At 53.3% G+C, this 17,181-nt stretch overlaps 2 protein-coding genes across 2 annotated transcripts in view; both read right to left on the bottom strand.

Annotated features, from left to right (window-relative positions):
* Positions 1-197: 197 nt before the first annotated feature.
* The window catches only part of GNG7 (G protein subunit gamma 7), a 47,705-nt gene continuing 30,721 nt past the window's right edge, over positions 198-17,181 (bottom strand). The window contains exons 3-4 of the mRNA XM_005428553.2: positions 2,014-2,132; positions 198-551 (exon numbers count right to left, since the gene is read on the bottom strand). Coding sequence (XP_005428610.1) covers positions 426-551; positions 2,014-2,094 — 207 coding nt within the window. The 5' untranslated portion in view covers positions 2,095-2,132 and the 3' untranslated portion in view covers positions 198-425. The remainder of the gene's footprint in view (positions 552-2,013; positions 2,133-17,181) is intronic.
* Positions 10,285-17,181, bottom strand: part of DIRAS1 (DIRAS family GTPase 1) — a 57,460-nt gene continuing 50,563 nt past the window's right edge. Inside the window, exon 2 of the mRNA XM_031063277.1 lies at positions 10,285-10,426. Coding sequence (XP_030919137.1) covers positions 10,285-10,426 — 142 coding nt within the window. The remainder of the gene's footprint in view (positions 10,427-17,181) is intronic.

Raw genomic sequence — 17,181 nt, 5'->3', positions numbered from 1 at the left:
ATCCAGGTCCAGCTCTTCCTTTCCACTGGGAATGACTCCCCCACCTCCTCCTCCTCCACCACCCCTTTCCCAAATCCAAATATCCCAATTTAAAAAATCCCCTCCCTCAACCCTGGGTAAATTTTAAAATCCTGATTCTAATTTTTAATCCCACTTTCCTTCCCAGGAAGCAGCCACCCCCACTTCCAAATTTTTCAGGATGTTTTTTGGGTGGTTTTTTTTTTTTTGTTTTGGTTTTTGTTTTTCTCTGGGTTTTTTGTTTTGTTTTTCTTGGATTTTTTTTGTTTGTTTGTTTGTTTTTCTCAGGAATTTTTAAGTTCTGTTTGAAGCCAGCGTTGAGTTTTTACCCCTGGGTGCAGGTGGAGCTGTGGAGGAGCCTTGGATCCAGAGGCTGGATGGGGATTTCCTTCCAGAAGGATCCACAGCTATAGGATGATACAGGGCTTTTTGTCCTTAAAGGGATTCTCAGAAGCAGGAACTCCCACCAGCAGAGGATCATTCCGAGCATGCTGCTCACAGTAATTCATCAGCTCCGAGGATGCTTTGGAGACCTGGATTTTGGGGATTTAAAAAAAAAAAAAAAAGCAGGAATTTGGGGGATAATCCCACTTCAAAGTCACCAGCACTTCTGGGATTTTTGGGGTTTGACATCCAGCTTTTCCCAATAGAAATTCTGGGAAGGTGAGGAGAAAAATGGGAATTTTGGAGGTGGAAAATCAGAGTTTGCAGTGAGGATTGTGGGGAAACGCCCCAGTTGGGAGATTTAAAAGGAATATTGTATCTGGGATTTTCAGGGATTTGGGATGAGCTCTGAGGATGCTTTAAAGGCCTGGATATTGGAGAAAAAAATCAGGAATTTATGGGAATATTCCCAGCTCAGAGTCAGCAGTGCTTGCAGGATTTTTGGGGATTTACATCCAGCTTTTGCCTTAAGGATTTAAAAGGGATATTATTGTAGCTGTGTTTTTCAGGGATTTGGGATGAAAAAGTGAAGGAAAAGATTCCCTGAGTGCAGCCTCTGGTTAAGGTTTGGAAAACCTTAGGATCCATTGTTTAAGGCAGTGCTTGGTTTAGTTCCAAGCTGTTTTTTGGGAAGGGAGAGCTTGGAGGGATCAGAGGAGGCTCCAAATCCCCAGGGAGCTGCTGGAGGCTCAGATTTCCCGATCTCGTTTTTTAATTTCAATTTCATTAATGACACAGAGATGGAGCCACATCTGGAGGTTCCTCTTCTCCTCCAAGCCTCACCCAGCCTGGCCTTGGGCACTTCCAGGGATCCAGGGGCAGCCAGAGCTGCTCTGTGCCATGGAGAGAATTCTTTCTGTCCACCAACCCTAAAATTCTCCTCTTTCCATTCAAACCCATTTGTCATTGTCACCAAATCCTGATGGAGAGACCCTCTCTGGCTTCCTTGGAGGGAATCCTGGAATGCTGGGGGAAACCCAGGGTCTCTTCCCACTCCCATCTGAATTAGGAATCTTTTTGAGCCAGGTCTCATAAGCTTTTGGAGATCTATTTCACACCTAAGATGCTTCAGCTACCTTAGAAGGCATAAAATCAGCAAGATGGCTTCTGTGGCAGTGTTGGAAACAAAAATGTTTTAATAAAAGGCAAAATAACAAATTCTTTATAGAGAAAAACGAATCTAGGTGCATCTCTTGTCCCCTAGTAAAACACCTCACAAAAGCCGTTAGTTTTTTTGTTCTCTTCTTTTTCTAGTAAATTGCCCAAGCCAGGCTTTTTAACTCCTGTCCTTAAATTGGAGGTGAAGTCCCCTAAGTCTTTACAAGCTTTTTCACCTCATTAAGGAGAGAAACTTTCAGCTTATTTCCTTTTCCAGGGGACAAAGGATAATTTTGTCACTCTGTTAACAAAGAGAACAATCCTGTAACAAAGAGCACATAACAAAGAGCACATTCCTATAACAAAGAGCACAATCCTATAACAAAGAGCACAGTCCCTACAACAAAGAGCACATTCCTACAACAAAGAGCACGTTCCCACTCCCATCCTCACCTTGATCCTCTCGATCCCGGCCTCGATGCGGAGCTGCTCCACGAGCTTCCGGGCCTGAGCTATGTTGTTAGTCGTGGACATTCTCTGCCATCGGCTCCGGGCCCCAGCACAGCAGAATCCTGCAGGGAACACGGGCACAGAGGGGATGGAGCAGGGTGAGGAGCTGCTCTGCCTTTGTGCTCCATCCCAGGATCATGGATGGATGGGAAGGGAGGTTAAAATTCATCCCGCACACCCACGGCCACCTCGGGACTGCCCCCATGTGCAAAGGGAGCTCTGGCGGCCCCACTGATGCTTCCTGAGGTTGTTTCAAGTTCCCCTTTCCCTGAAGGAGCCCTCAGGATCCCCTTTCCAGGGAGTTCTGTTAAAAGCTCTGCTGAGCAGACGGAAAAACCCGCCCGGTTCTGTGGGAGGGACGCTCTCCCCACCACCAAGGGGGCTCTGGGGGGCTCCTGGAGCCCTCTGGGCCAGCCCTGGTGGCTTTGGGGTCCCTGGCACCTGGGCAGGTGACACCTGCACGTGGGTCATGTCCAACCTGCACATGGGGTTGTGTCCATGGGACCACATCTGACCTTTCCATGGGATTTGTGTCCATCCTTCCCATGGGATTTGTGTCCAATCTTCCCATGGGATTCATGTCCACCCTTCCCATGGGAATCATGTCCATCCTTCCCATGGGATTCATGTCCATCCTGCCCATGGGATTTGTGTTCATCCTTCCCATAGGATTTATGTTCATCCTTCCCATGGGATTTGTGTCCATCCTTCCCATGGGATTTGTATCCAACCTTGCCATGGGATTCATGTCCAACCTTCCCATGGGATTTCTGTCCATCCTTCCCATGGGATTCATGTCCAGCCTTCCCATGGGATTTCTGTCCAATCTTCCCATGGGATTTGTGTTCATCCTTCCCATAGGATTTCTGTCCATCCTTCCCATGGGATTTGTATCCAACCTTCCCATGGGATTTATGTCCCGCCTGCCCATGGGGCTGTGTCCCTACACCCCCACAGTGCCTGAACCCCATTCCTCTCAGTTTCCCAGCAGGAACTGACCGATTTTTTCCACGACACCCAAACAATCCCCCCTGTCCCAGGGGGCAGCTCCAGCCACACCGAATCCCTTGTCCAGACACCAGCCCCAGCCTGTCCCCTTTGTGCCACCCCCGTGGAGGTGTCACAGCCGCCACCTCCCGCCGCTGACTCAGCCCCCAGGGCACGGGGGGCAGCTCCCACCACCCAGCAGAGCCGGAGACGATTCCAGGAGGGGAAGGAGCCAAAGCAAACACGGCCTCGGATCCCGCCGGCGCTCCCGGCCCCGCCAGCCGCCCACTGCAGCCCTTCCATGCCTTAATTAGAGGCTCCTCCAACCTTCTCCCCGGGCCTGGCAGCTTCAAAGCCCAGCGTTCCCGGCGGGATCGGGGGTGGGAGCGCCCGTCCCATCCCAAATCCTCGCTGTCTCGCCTATGTTTAGACATTTGGGGAGTTTATTCCAGACCACAAGGGCACTCTCAGGGATTATTTAGCTTGGCAGCGTTCTCGGCTCCTCAATCCCTGAGCAGCACTCGGGAATGGTGCAGGGAAGGGGGAAACGAGCGGCGCTGCAGCCCCGCGTTCCCGGCTCCCCGAGGGAGGGAGGGAGGGAGGATTCCCTGAATTAACGGCGCTGCTTGGGAATCTCCGCCTCTCCCGTCCTGGAAGTTAAGTCAGGCCAGCACGGGGAAGCTGCCAGGGTGAAATCAGGGCCGGTTCTGTGGAAAACGGGAGGAGGAAGGAGGCTGCTCCCCGGGGAAGGAGCTCCTGCTCCGGTTTGAGGCGTTCCAAACCAGCACAGCTGCAGCCCCCTGCATCAGCAATATTCATAACTCTGCCCTAACTGAAGCCTGCCTTTTTTCCCACCAACCTAAAACCCTCTAACTTTATAGATTCCCACACCCCCCAGCAGCCCAGTGAATCCCAGTTTCCCTCTTCCCAGCAGGGCCTTTTTCCCCTCCCAAGAGCAGAGAGAAGCAGCAGTCGGTGCTGTCCCACAGGGGGATCTGCATCCCTCCCAGTCCCAGGTTCTGCAATGGGATCAGGAGCAGGGAAAAGCTCCATGCCAAAGCCCAGCTCCTTCTAAACCCCGTGCCATGACCTCGAGAGCCCTTCCTGCTGCAGAACTGCCAGAACAACGTTTCACCTGGACAAGAGTTAGCAGGCAGCTGGAGGGAAAAAAAATGCAAGGAATTTGTGTTTCCAAGTGTTTGCAGCAGCACAGGATCACCTGCCTGTACTTTCTCAGCTTCCTGTTTACGGAGTGAGGCCGATGAATCAGCCCAGGGAGAGTTCAGGGAACTTCTGGGAGCTGTTCCCACCCCCATCCCTGTCCCTGCAGCATCCTGAGGATCCAAAGCAGGGCACTGCTGCATCCACATGGGCACTGCTGGATCCACATCTGGGCAGTGCTGGATCCACAGCACTGCCCTGGTTTGGATCCAGCACTGCCCTGGTTTGGATCCAGCACTGCCCAGATGTGGATCCAGAAGTGCCCTGGTGTGGATCCAGCACTGCCCTGGTTTTGGATCCACTGCTGGATCCAGCAGTGCCCAGATGTGGATCCAGCCCTGTCCTGGTTTTGGATCCAGGAGTGCCCAGACGTGGATCCAGCACTGCCCTGTTTTTGGATCCAGCAGTGCCCAGATGTGGATCCAGCACTGTCCTGTTTTTGGATCCAGCGATGCCCTGTTTTTGGATCCAGCACTGCCCTGGTTTGGATCCAGCACTGCCCTGCTTTGGATCCATCTCCATCGTCCCTTTGCCCATTTTTTAAGGAAATCAGCGTTTGGGACAGGACTGGGATGTGACGTCTGCAGCCAGGCCTGGGCAGGAAGCACAGCACAGCGGGGACACCCAGCTCTCCTGCACACCCTCCAAAAGTGAAGAAATGACCCCCAGAGAGGCAGAATTCCTTCTGCCAGGGGGGCAAACCTCTGGAGCCTGGCCTGGTCCCACCTCCTGCTGCTGCTGGAGCCGGGCCAGCGCTGCTGACTCCTGCCTTGCCTGGCTCTGCTCCGTGACTCAGCACCAGCCCCGCTCTCCTGCGGCTGAGTCACCCCCAGCCCTCCTCAGCGCAAACAAATCCTCCCGAATTCTGCAGCAGCGCTTCCCGGCTGCTCCCGGCAGCAGCGTTTGGGACGAGGCGATTTTCGGGAACGGCTCGGGTGGCGCTGTTCCTCACGCTGTGCCCGGGAGCTCTTCCAGCAGGGATGGAGTCACCGCGCCCCTCTCCGGGCTGCTCCTCCTGGATGTGGCAGATCCCAGCTCAGGGAACACTGACAGAGAGGTTTGCCAGCAGCACTGAAACCACGGGAAATCGATACAAATGCAGGGAACGCAAAGGCAAGGGCAGGGAGGGATCATCGGGGGTGGCTCCAGGGCAAGGACACAGCTGGGAGGGAGGTTGGGAAATCCGGGATCCCGGAGTGCAGGTGAGAGGTTTGGGAATGATGCCAACACAGCTCAGGAGGGCCTGGCTGGGGCACAACCACTCCTGCCTGGTTTAGGGAAAGCACTGAGGTCAGGACAACCCCTGGAATGGCCAGGATTTGGTGTTTTAAACCGGTTTGGATATTCTGGACTAAAAGCAAAGCCACGTCCTCAGCAGCTCAGTGTGACTCATGAACAGCCCCAAACCTCTCCTGGGTTCCATCCCTACATTTCCAGGCTGACACCGTCACAAATCCCAAGTTTTGTGCTCACATTCACCCCATAAACTCCTCTGGGACACATTCACCCTTCCAGGACCCCATAAACCCTTCAGGGCCGCATTTACCCTTCCAGGACCCCATAAACCCCTCAGGACCGCATTCACCCTTCCAGGACCCCATAAACCCCTCAGGACCGCATTCACCCTTCCAGGACCCCATAAACTCCTCTGGGACACATTCACCCTTCCAGGACCCCATAAACCCTTCAGGGCCGCATTTACCCTTCCAGGACCCCATAAACCCCTCAGGACCGCATTCACCCTTCCAGGACCCCATAAACCCCTCAGGACCGCATTCACCCTTCCAGGACCCCATAAACTCCTCTGGGACACATTCACCCTTCCAGGACCCCATAAACCCTTCAGGGCCGCATTTACCCTTCCAGGACCCCATAAACCCCTCAGGACCGCATTCACCCTTCCAGGACCCCATAAACCCCTCAGGACCGCATTCACCCTTCCAGGACCCCATAAACTCCTCTGGGACACATTCACCCTTCCAGGACCCCATAAACCCTTCAGGGCCGCATTTACCCTTCCAGGACCCCATAAACCCCTCAGGACCGCATTCACCCTTCCAGGACCCCATAAACTCCTCTGGGACACATTCACCCTTCCAGGACCCCATAAACTCCTCTGGGACACATTCACCCTTCCAGGACCCCATAAACTCCTCAGGGCCACATTCACCCTTCCAGGACTCCATTTACCACTCAGGACCGCATTCACCCTTCCAGGACCCCATAAACTCCTCTGGGACACATTCACCCTTCCAGGACCCCATAAACCCTTCAGGGCCGCATTTACCCTTCCAGGACCCCATAAACCCCTCAGGACCGCATTCACCCTTCCAGGACCCCATAAACCCCTCAGGGTCGCCATTTACCCCTCCAGGACCCCATTTAATTCTCACGACCGCATTTACCCTTCCAGGACCCCATAAACTCCTCCGGGATACATTCACACTTCCAGGACTCCATTTACTCCTCAGGACCGTGTTTACCCTTCCAGGACCCTATAAACCCCTCAGGACTGCGTTTACCCTTCCAGGACCTCATTCAATTCTCAGGACCCTCTCTACCCTTCCAGGACACCATTTATGTCTCAGGGCTGCATTTACCCTTCCAGGACCCTATAAACCCACAGGGCCACATTTAGCCTTCCAGGACTCCATTTACCTCTCAGGACCCTCTCTACCCGTCCAGGACCCTATAAACCCCTCAGGGCCACATTCACACTCCCAGGACCCTATAAACCCACAGGGCCTCATTTACCCTTCCAGGACCCTCTCTACCCTTCCAGGACCTTATAAACCCCTCAGGGCCATATTCACCCTTCCAGGACCCTATAAACCTCTCAGGACTGCATTTACCCTTCCAGGACCCTATAAACCTCTCAGGGCCACATTTGCCCTTCCAGGGCCCCATTTACCCCTCAGGACTCTCTCTACCCTTCCAGGACCCCATAAACTCCACATTTACCCTTCCAGGACTGAAGTTTTTCTGCTTTTTCTCCCCCGTCAGCCCCAAAAAATGTGGGATTGGTGCAGCCTCCTTTTTTCCCGGTGGGATTTGGGATTCACTCCCTGCTTGGGATGGGATTTGGGGACGGAGGACGCACCCCTAGAACTCAACCTTAATTAAATCGTGCTTTTAATTAATTAAAGAGCAGCCTCACATCCATGACACGGAGCTGCAAAAAAAAAAACCCCAAACCCATCAGGATTGGGATTTAGGGATGGAGCAGCCCAAGGGTCTCCAAACCCACCAGGACTGGGAATTCGGGGATGGAGCAGTCTGAGGGTCTCCAAACACTCTGTGCTTTGGGATTTAGAGATGGAGCAGCCTGAGGGTTTTGGGATTCAGGGATGCAGCAGCTCTGTGTTTTGGGATTTAGGGATGGAGCAGCCCAAATGTCTCCAAACCCTCCATGTTTTGGGATTTAGGGAGGTCTCCAAACCCTCTGTGTTTTGGGATTTAGGGATGCAGCAGCTCCGTGTTTGGGGATTTCAGGATGGAGAAGCCCCAGGGTCTCCAAACCCACCAGGATTGGGAATTCAGGGATGGAGCAGCCCCAGGGTCTCCAAACCCTCCATGTTTTGGGATTTCGGGATGGAGAAGCCCGAGAGTCTCCAAACCCCCCGTGTTTTGGGATTCAGGGATGGAGCAGCCCCAGGGTCTCCAACCCCTCCATGTTTTGGGATTTCGGGATGGAGCAGCCCCAGGGTCTCCAACCCCTCCATGTTTTGGGATTTCGGGATGGAGCAGCCCCAGGGTCTCCAACCCCTCCATGTTTTGGGATTTCGGGATGGAGCAGCCCCAGGGTCTCCAACCCCTCCATGTTTTGGGATTTCGGGATGGAGCAGCCCCAGGGTCTCCAACCCCTCCATGTTTTGGGATTTCGGGATGGAGCAGCCCCAGGGTCTCCAACCCCTCCATGTTTTGGGATTTCGGGATGGAGCAGCCCCAGGGTCTCCAACCCCTCCATGTTTTGGGATTTAGGGAGGTCTCCAAACCCTCTGTGTTTTGGGATTTCGGGATGGAGCAGCCCAAGGGTCTACAAACCCCCCGTGTTTTGGGATTCAGGGATGGAGCAGCTCCGTGTTTTGGGATTCAGGGATGGAGCAGCCCTAGGGTCTCCAAACCCCCTGTGTTTTGGGATTTCAGGATGGAGAAGCCCGAGGGTTTTGGGATCCGGGGACACAGCAGCTCCCTCTGGCTGGAGCGGGGCCAGGAGCCGCCGCCGCCTCCTTGGAGCGAGCCCGGAGCCAGGAAAAGCGGGGGGAGCCCGGCGGGGGAGCCGGGATGGCGATCCCAGAGCCGGTTCCTGCTTTTCGGGATGACCTCATGGTTTTTGGGAACAGAGCGCGGCTGTTGGGGCCGCGGCGCTCGCTCCTTGTCTGGGCAAGAACAAAGCCGGCTCCATTTTCCCTTCACACTTCCTGCAGCAGCAGCTCCGCGCCTCAATGAGCCATTGAATTTTTCCCTGACTGCAGCAAGTTTTTATTCCCTTTTTTTTTTTCCCCCTTTTTTTCCCTCCCTTCACCTCCTTTCAGACCTCAAGATTTCTGTGGCGTGGGACCAGGGGCCATCGCAGGGTGGGAAAACTCCCTGAAAACTTCCTAAAAACTCCTTAAAAACTCCTGGGATCTGCTCAGGAATGGATTTTCAGCCACTCCGTGTCCCACCAGCATGCATGGACCTTTGGGAGCTGCTCCATCCCACTTCAATCCATTCAAACCTTAAAATCCAGGGAAACCTGAAGCATCCCCAAGGAATTCATCCATTTTTTCCTTCCCTCCCATTCCATGGAGCTCAGGCCAGGCTGGAATCTCCTTCTCCCCAATTTCCCAGGTGCAGCCCCATAATTAACAGCCCTTTGCTAATGGAGCCTCAGAACCCCAAGGGAGAATCTTTTCCCTAAGGCAGGAATTCACCTGGAGCGGGAGAACTCAGCTCTGTTGGGAAGCAAAACCCCAAAACCTGAACCCCCAAAAATTTGGGATGAACACCCAGCTCCAGCTGCGGGCTGGAATGGGGACATGGAGCCACTCTGGGATCCTCATTCCCTACAAATGGACCCTGCTGGCATTGGGGATTGGGGCTCATTCCCATTCTGGAATGGGGACATGGAACCATTCTGGGATTCCCATTCCCCACTAAAGGACCCTGCAGGCACTGGGGCTCATCCCTAAGCTGGAATGGGGACACACAGCTGCTCCAGGATCCCCATTCCCCACAAAAGGGCCCTGCTGACATCGGAGTTTGGGGCTCATTCCTGTTCCGGAATGGACACACAGCTGCTCCAGGATCCTCATTCCCTGCAAACAGGTCCCTCTGGCACTGGGGATTTGGGTTCATTCCCATTCTCAAATAGGGACACAGAGCTGCTCCAGGATCCTCATTCCCTACAAACTGGCCCCGCTGGCACTGGGGCTCATCCCTGTGCTGGAATGGGGACACAGAGCTGCTCTGGGATCCCCATTCCCCACAAAAGGGCCCTGCAGGCACTGGGGCTCATTCCTGTTCCCAAATAGGGACACAGCTGCTCCGGGATCCCCATCCCCTACAAACAGACCCTGCAGGCACTGGGGCTCATTCCCATTTTGGAATGGGGACACAGAGCTGCTCTGGGATCCCCATCCCCTACAAACAGACCCTGCTGGCATCAGGGCCCAGCTCATTCCCAGCCCTTTCCCGTTCCCTGGCCACGTGAGTGACCTCTGGGGCACGGCCATCACATGAGTGACACCCCCTGCTCTTTCCTCCTCCACCCATCCCCGCAGTCCTGTGACTTTCCCTCCCCAGCTTTGTTTTGATTCCTGCCGGAGCTCCAGCGGGTGACAGCGATGACAAAGCCGCCCTAAATCATCCCTAAACCCCATCCAAAGCTGGATGATCCCATGGCTTCAGAGCCTGATGACTCCTCTGCACTTGTCTGAGCACAAGGAGCCCAGCAGCGCCGTGTGACCGCGGCCGTTTTCCCGCAAAACCGCGGCTTTTTGGGAAAGGCCGATGACTGCAGCGTCATGTGAGGGTCTGCAGCTCCCTGCTGGGGCTGGATCTGCCACGGGAGGAAGCTGAAGGTTCTTTTCTCTCGGTCACGCTGGGCTGGCAGAGCTCCAGGGCTGAGCTCAGGCCTGGGGTTGCTGCCAGCGGCCGGCCCAGGCTAAAAAGGGGAATTCTCCCCACTGTGTGAAAGGGCTGAGGCACGTGAGGGAGCTGCCTTGATTCCTGCCTGTGATGGGCTGGGATGGGATTCCTGGAGAAGCTGTGGCCTTTGCTGGGGTTTGATGGTCAAACAAGAGCAGAGGAGTGATCAGGAAATGATCAAGCCAAGAAAATGATCAGGAGGGAATGGCTTCCAGACTGGAAAAGGGGAGATTTGGGTGGGATTTGGGAGGGGATTCCTGCCTGTGATGGGCTGGGATGGGATTCCTGGAGAAGCTGTGGCCTTTGCTGGGGTTTGATGGTCAAACAAGTGCAGAGGAGTGATCAGGAGGGAATGGCTTGATCAGGAAATGATCAAACCAAGAAAATGATCAGGAGGAGGGAATGGCTTCCAAACTGGAAAAGGGGAGATTGGGGAGGGATTTGGGAGGGGATTCCTGCCTGTGATGGGCTGGGATGGGATTCCTGGAGAAGCTGTGGCCTTTGCTGGGGTTTGATGGTCAAACAAGAGCAGAGGAGTGATCAGGAAATGATCAAGCCAAGAAAATGATCAGGAGGGAATGGCTTCCAGACTGGAAAAGGGGAGATTTGGGTGGGATTTGGGAGGGAATTCCTGCCTGTGAGGGGCTGGGATGGGATTCCTGGAGAAGCTGTGGCCTTTGCTGGGGTTTGATGGTCAAACAAGTGCAGAGGAGTGATCAGGAGGGAATGGCTTGATCAGGAAATGATCAAACCAAGAAAATGATCAGGAGGAGGGAATGGCTTCCAAACTGGAAAAGGGGAGATTGGGGAGGGATTTGGGAGGGGATTCCTGCCTGTGATGGGCTGGGATGGGATTCCTGGAGAAGCTGTGGCCTTTGCTGGGGTTTGATGGTCAAACAAGTGCAGAGGAGTGATCAGGAGGGAATGGCTTGATCAGGAAATGATCAAACCAAGAAAATGATCAGGAGGAGGGAATGGCTTCCAAACTGGAAAAGGGGAGATTGGGGAGGGATTTGGGAGGGGATTCCTGCCTGTGATGGGCTGGGATGGGATTCCTGGAGAAGCTGTGGCCTTTGCTGGGGTTTGATGGTCAAACAAGTGCAGAGGAGTGATCAGGAGGGAATGGCTTGATCAGGAAATGATCAAACCAAGAAAATGATCAGGAGGAGGGAATGGCTTCCAAACTGGAAAAGGGGAGATTGGGGAGGGATTTGGGAGGGGATTCCTGCCTGTGATGGGCTGGGATGGGATTCCTGGAGAAGCTGTGGCCTTTGCTGGGGTTTGATGGTCAAACAAGTGCAGAGGAGTGATCAGGAGGGAATGGCTTGATCAGGAAATGATCAAACCAAGAAAATGATCAGGAGGAGGGAATGGCTTCCAAACTGGAAAAGGGGAGATTGGGGAGGGATTTGGGAGGGGATTCCTGCCTGTGATGGGCTGGGATGGGATTCCTGGAGAAGCTGTGGCCTTTGCTGGGGTTTGATGGTCAAACAAGTGCAGAGGAGTGATCAGGAGGGAATGGCTTGATCAGGAAATGATCAAACCAAGAAAATGATCAGGAGGAGGGAATGGCTTCCAAACTGGAAAAGGGGAGATTGGGGAGGGATTTGGGAGGGGATTCCTGCCTGTGATGGGCTGGGATGGGATTCCTGGAGAAGCTGTGGCCTTTGCTGGGGTTTGATGGTCAAACAAGTGCAGAGGAGTGATCAGGAGGGAATGGCTTGATCAGGAAATGATCAAACCAAGAAAATGATCAGGAGGAGGGAATGGCTTCCAAACTGGAAAAGGGGAGATTGGGGAGGGATTTGGGAGGGGATTCCTGCCTGTGATGGGCTGGGATGGGATTCCTGGAGAAGCTGTGGCCTTTGCTGGGGTTTGATGGTCAAACAAGTGCAGAGGAGTGATCAGGAGGGAATGGCTTGATCAGGAAATGATCAAACCAAGAAAATGATCAGGAGGAGGGAATGGCTTCCAAACTGGAAAAGGGGAGATTGGGGAGGGATTTGGGAGGGGATTCCTGCCTGTGATGGGCTGGGATGGGATTCCTGGAGAAGCTGTGGCCTTTGCTGGGGTTTGATGGTCAAACAAGTGCAGAGGAGTGATCAGGAGGGAATGGCTTGATCAGGAAATGATCAAACCAAGAAAATGATCAGGAGGAGGGAATGGCTTCCAAACTGGAAAAGGGGAGATTGGGGAGGGATTTGGGAGGGGATTCCTGCCTGTGATGGGCTGGGATGGGATTCCTGGAGAAGCTGTGGCCTTTGCTGGGGTTTGATGGTCAAACAAGTGCAGAGGAGTGATCAGGAGGGAATGGCTTGATCAGGAAATGATCAAACCAAGAAAATGATCAGGAGGAGGGAATGGCTTCCAAACTGGAAAAGGGGAGATTGGGGAGGGATTTGGGAGGGGATTCCTGCCTGTGATGGGCTGGGATGGGATTCCTGGAGAAGCTGTGGCCTTTGCTGGGGTTTGATGGTCAAACAAGTGCAGAGGAGTGATCAGGAGGGAATGGCTTGATCAGGAAATGATCAAACCAAGAAAATGATCAGGAGGAGGGAATGGCTTCCAAACTGGAAAAGGGGAGATTGGGGAGGGATTTGGGAGGGGATTCCTGCCTGTGATGGGCTGGGATGGGATTCCTGGAGAAGCTGTGGCCTTTGCTGGGGTTTGATGGTCAAACAAGTGCAGAGGAGTGATCAGGAGGGAATGGCTTGATCAGGAAATGATCAAACCAAGAAAATGATCAGGAGGAGGGAATGGCTTCCAAACTGGAAAAGGGGAGATTGGGGAGGGATTTGGGAGGGGATTCCTGCCTGTGATGGGCTGGGATGGGATTCCTGGAGAAGCTGTGGCCTTTGCTGGGGTTTGATGGTCAAACAAGTGCAGAGGAGTGATCAGGAGGGAATGGCTTGATCAGGAAATGATCAAACCAAGAAAATGATCAGGAGGAGGGAATGGCTTCCAAACTGGAAAAGGGGAGATTGGGGAGGGATTTGGGAGGGGATTCCTGCCTGTGATGGGCTGGGATGGGATTCCTGGAGAAGCTGTGGCCTTTGCTGGGGTTTGATGGTCAAACAAGTGCAGAGGAGTGATCAGGAGGGAATGGCTTGATCAGGAAATGATCAAACCAAGAAAATGATCAGGAGGAGGGAATGGCTTCCAAACTGGAAAAGGGGAGATTGGGGAGGGATTTGGGAGGGGATTCCTGCCTGTGATGGGCTGGGATGGGATTCCTGGAGAAGCTGTGGCCTTTGCTGGGGTTTGATGGTCAAACAAGTGCAGAGGAGTGATCAGGAGGGAATGGCTTGATCAGGAAATGATCAAACCAAGAAAATGATCAGGAGGAGGGAATGGCTTCCAAACTGGAAAAGGGGAGATTGGGGAGGGATTTGGGAGGGGATTCCTGCCTGTGATGGGCTGGGATGGGATTCCTGGAGAAGCTGTGGCCTTTGCTGGGGTTTGATGGTCAAACAAGTGCAGAGGAGTGATCAGGAGGGAATGGCTTGATCAGGAAATGATCAAACCAAGAAAATGATCAGGAGGAGGGAATGGCTTCCAAACTGGAAAAGGGGAGATTGGGGAGGGATTTGGGAGGGGATTCCTGCCTGTGATGGGCTGGGATGGGATTCCTGGAGAAGCTGTGGCCTTTGCTGGGGTTTGATGGTCAAACAAGTGCAGAGGAGTGATCAGGAGGGAATGGCTTGATCAGGAAATGATCAAACCAAGAAAATGATCAGGAGGAGGGAATGGCTTCCAAACTGGAAAAGGGGAGATTGGGGAGGGATTTGGGAGGGGATTCCTGCCTGTGATGGGCTGGGATGGGATTCCTGGAGAAGCTGTGGCCTTTGCTGGGGTTTGATGGTCAAACAAGTGCAGAGGAGTGATCAGGAGGGAATGGCTTGATCAGGAAATGATCAAACCAAGAAAATGATCAGGAGGAGGGAATGGCTTCCAAACTGGAAAAGGGGAGATTGGGGAGGGATTTGGGAGGGGATTCCTGCCTGTGATGGGCTGGGATGGGATTCCTGGAGAAGCTGTGGCCTTTGCTGGGGTTTGATGGTCAAACAAGTGCAGAGGAGTGATCAGGAGGGAATGGCTTGATCAGGAAATGATCAAACCAAGAAAATGATCAGGAGGAGGGAATGGCTTCCAAACTGGAAAAGGGGAGATTGGGGAGGGATTTGGGAGGGGATTCCTGCCTGTGATGGGCTGGGATGGGATTCCTGGAGAAGCTGTGGCCTTTGCTGGGGTTTGATGGTCAAACAAGTGCAGAGGAGTGATCAGGAGGGAATGGCTTGATCAGGAAATGATCAAACCAAGAAAATGATCAGGAGGAGGGAATGGCTTCCAAACTGGAAAAGGGGAGATTGGGGAGGGATTTGGGAGGGGATTCCTGCCTGTGATGGGCTGGGATGGGATTCCTGGAGAAGCTGTGGCCTTTGCTGGGGTTTGATGGTCAAACAAGTGCAGAGGAGTGATCAGGAGGGAATGGCTTGATCAGGAAATGATCAAACCAAGAAAATGATCAGGAGGAGGGAATGGCTTCCAAACTGGAAAAGGGGAGATTGGGGAGGGATTTGGGAGGGGATTCCTGCCTGTGATGGGCTGGGATGGGATTCCTGGAGAAGCTGTGGCCTTTGCTGGGGTTTGATGGTCAAACAAGTGCAGAGGAGTGATCAGGAGGGAATGGCTTGATCAGGAAATGATCAAACCAAGAAAATGATCAGGAGGAGGGAATGGCTTCCAAACTGGAAAAGGGGAGATTGGGGAGGGATTTGGGAGGGGATTCCTGCCTGTGATGGGCTGGGATGGGATTCCTGGAGAAGCTGTGGCCTTTGCTGGGGTTTGATGGTCAAACAAGTGCAGAGGAGTGATCAGGAGGGAATGGCTTGATCAGGAAATGATCAAACCAAGAAAATGATCAGGAGGAGGGAATGGCTTCCAAACTGGAAAAGGGGAGATTGGGGAGGGATTTGGGAGGGGATTCCTGCCTGTGATGGGCTGGGATGGGATTCCTGGAGAAGCTGTGGCCTTTGCTGGGGTTTGATGGTCAAACAAGTGCAGAGGAGTGATCAGGAGGGAATGGCTTGATCAGGAAATGATCAAACCAAGAAAATGATCAGGAGGAGGGAATGGCTTCCAAACTGGAAAAGGGGAGATTGGGGAGGGATTTGGGAGGGGATTCCTGCCTGTGATGGGCTGGGATGGGATTCCTGGAGAAGCTGTGGCCTTTGCTGGGGTTTGATGGTCAAACAAGTGCAGAGGAGTGATCAGGAGGGAATGGCTTGATCAGGAAATGATCAAACCAAGAAAATGATCAGGAGGAGGGAATGGCTTCCAAACTGGAAAAGGGGAGATTGGGGAGGGATTTGGGAGGGGATTCCTGCCTGTGATGGGCTGGGATGGGATTCCTGGAGAAGCTGTGGCCTTTGCTGGGGTTTGATGGTCAAACAAGTGCAGAGGAGTGATCAGGAGGGAATGGCTTGATCAGGAAATGATCAAACCAAGAAAATGATCAGGAGGAGGGAATGGCTTCCAAACTGGAAAAGGGGAGATTGGGGAGGGATTTGGGAGGGGATTCCTGCCTGTGATGGGCTGGGATGGGATTCCTGGAGAAGCTGTGGCCTTTGCTGGGGTTTGATGGTCAAACAAGTGCAGAGGAGTGATCAGGAGGGAATGGCTTGATCAGGAAATGATCAAACCAAGAAAATGATCAGGAGGAGGGAATGGCTTCCAAACTGGAAAAGGGGAGATTGGGGAGGGATTTGGGAGGGGATTCCTGCCTGTGATGGGCTGGGATGGGATTCCTGGAGAAGCTGTGGCCTTTGCTGGGGTTTGATGGTCAAACAAGTGCAGAGGAGTGATCAGGAGGGAATGGCTTGATCAGGAAATGATCAAACCAAGAAAATGATCAGGAGGAGGGAATGGCTTCCAAACTGGAAAAGGGGAGATTGGGGAGGGATTTGGGAGGGGATTCCTGCCTGTGATGGGCTGGGATGGGATTCCTGGAGAAGCTGTGGCCTTTGCTGGGGTTTGATGGTCAAACAAGTGCAGAGGAGTGATCAGGAGGGAATGGCTTGATCAGGAAATGATCAAACCAAGAAAATGATCAGGAGGAGGGAATGGCTTCCAAACTGGAAAAGGGGAGATTGGGGAGGGATTTGGGAGGGGATTCCTGCCTGTGATGGGCTGGGATGGGATTCCTGGAGAAGCTGTGGCCTTTGCTGGGGTTTGATGGTCAAACAAGTGCAGAGGAGTGATCAGGAGGGAATGGCTTGATCAGGAAATGATCAAACCAAGAAAATGATCAGGAGGAGGGAATGGCTTCCAAACTGGAAAAGGGGAGATTGGGGAGGGATTTGGGAGGGGATTCCTGCCTGTGATGGGCTGGGATGGGATTCCTGGAGAAGCTGTGGCCTTTGCTGGGGTTTGATGGTCAAACAAGTGCAGAGGAGTGATCAGGAGGGAATGGCTTGATCAGGAAATGATCAAACCAAGAAAATGATCAGGAGGAGGGAATGGCTTCCAAACTGGAAAAGGGGAGATTGGGGAGGGATTTGGGAGGGGATTCCTGCCTGTGATGGGCTGGGATGGGATTCCTGGAGAAGCTGTGGCCTTTGCTGGGGTTTGATGGTCAAACAAGTGCAGAGGAGTGATCAGGAGGGAATGGCTTGATCAGGAAATGATCAAACCAAGAAAATGATCAGGAGGAGGGAATGGCTTCCAAACTGGAAAAGGGGAGATTGGGGAGGGATTTGGGAGGGGATTCCT

This window comes from Geospiza fortis, unplaced genomic scaffold (assembly GCF_000277835.1).
Source record: "Geospiza fortis unplaced genomic scaffold, GeoFor_1.0 scaffold241, whole genome shotgun sequence".
Taxonomy (NCBI): domain Eukaryota; kingdom Metazoa; phylum Chordata; class Aves; order Passeriformes; family Thraupidae; genus Geospiza; species Geospiza fortis.
The sequence above is the reverse complement of the archived record's forward strand: the minus strand, read 5'-3'. Positions and strand labels throughout refer to the sequence as shown.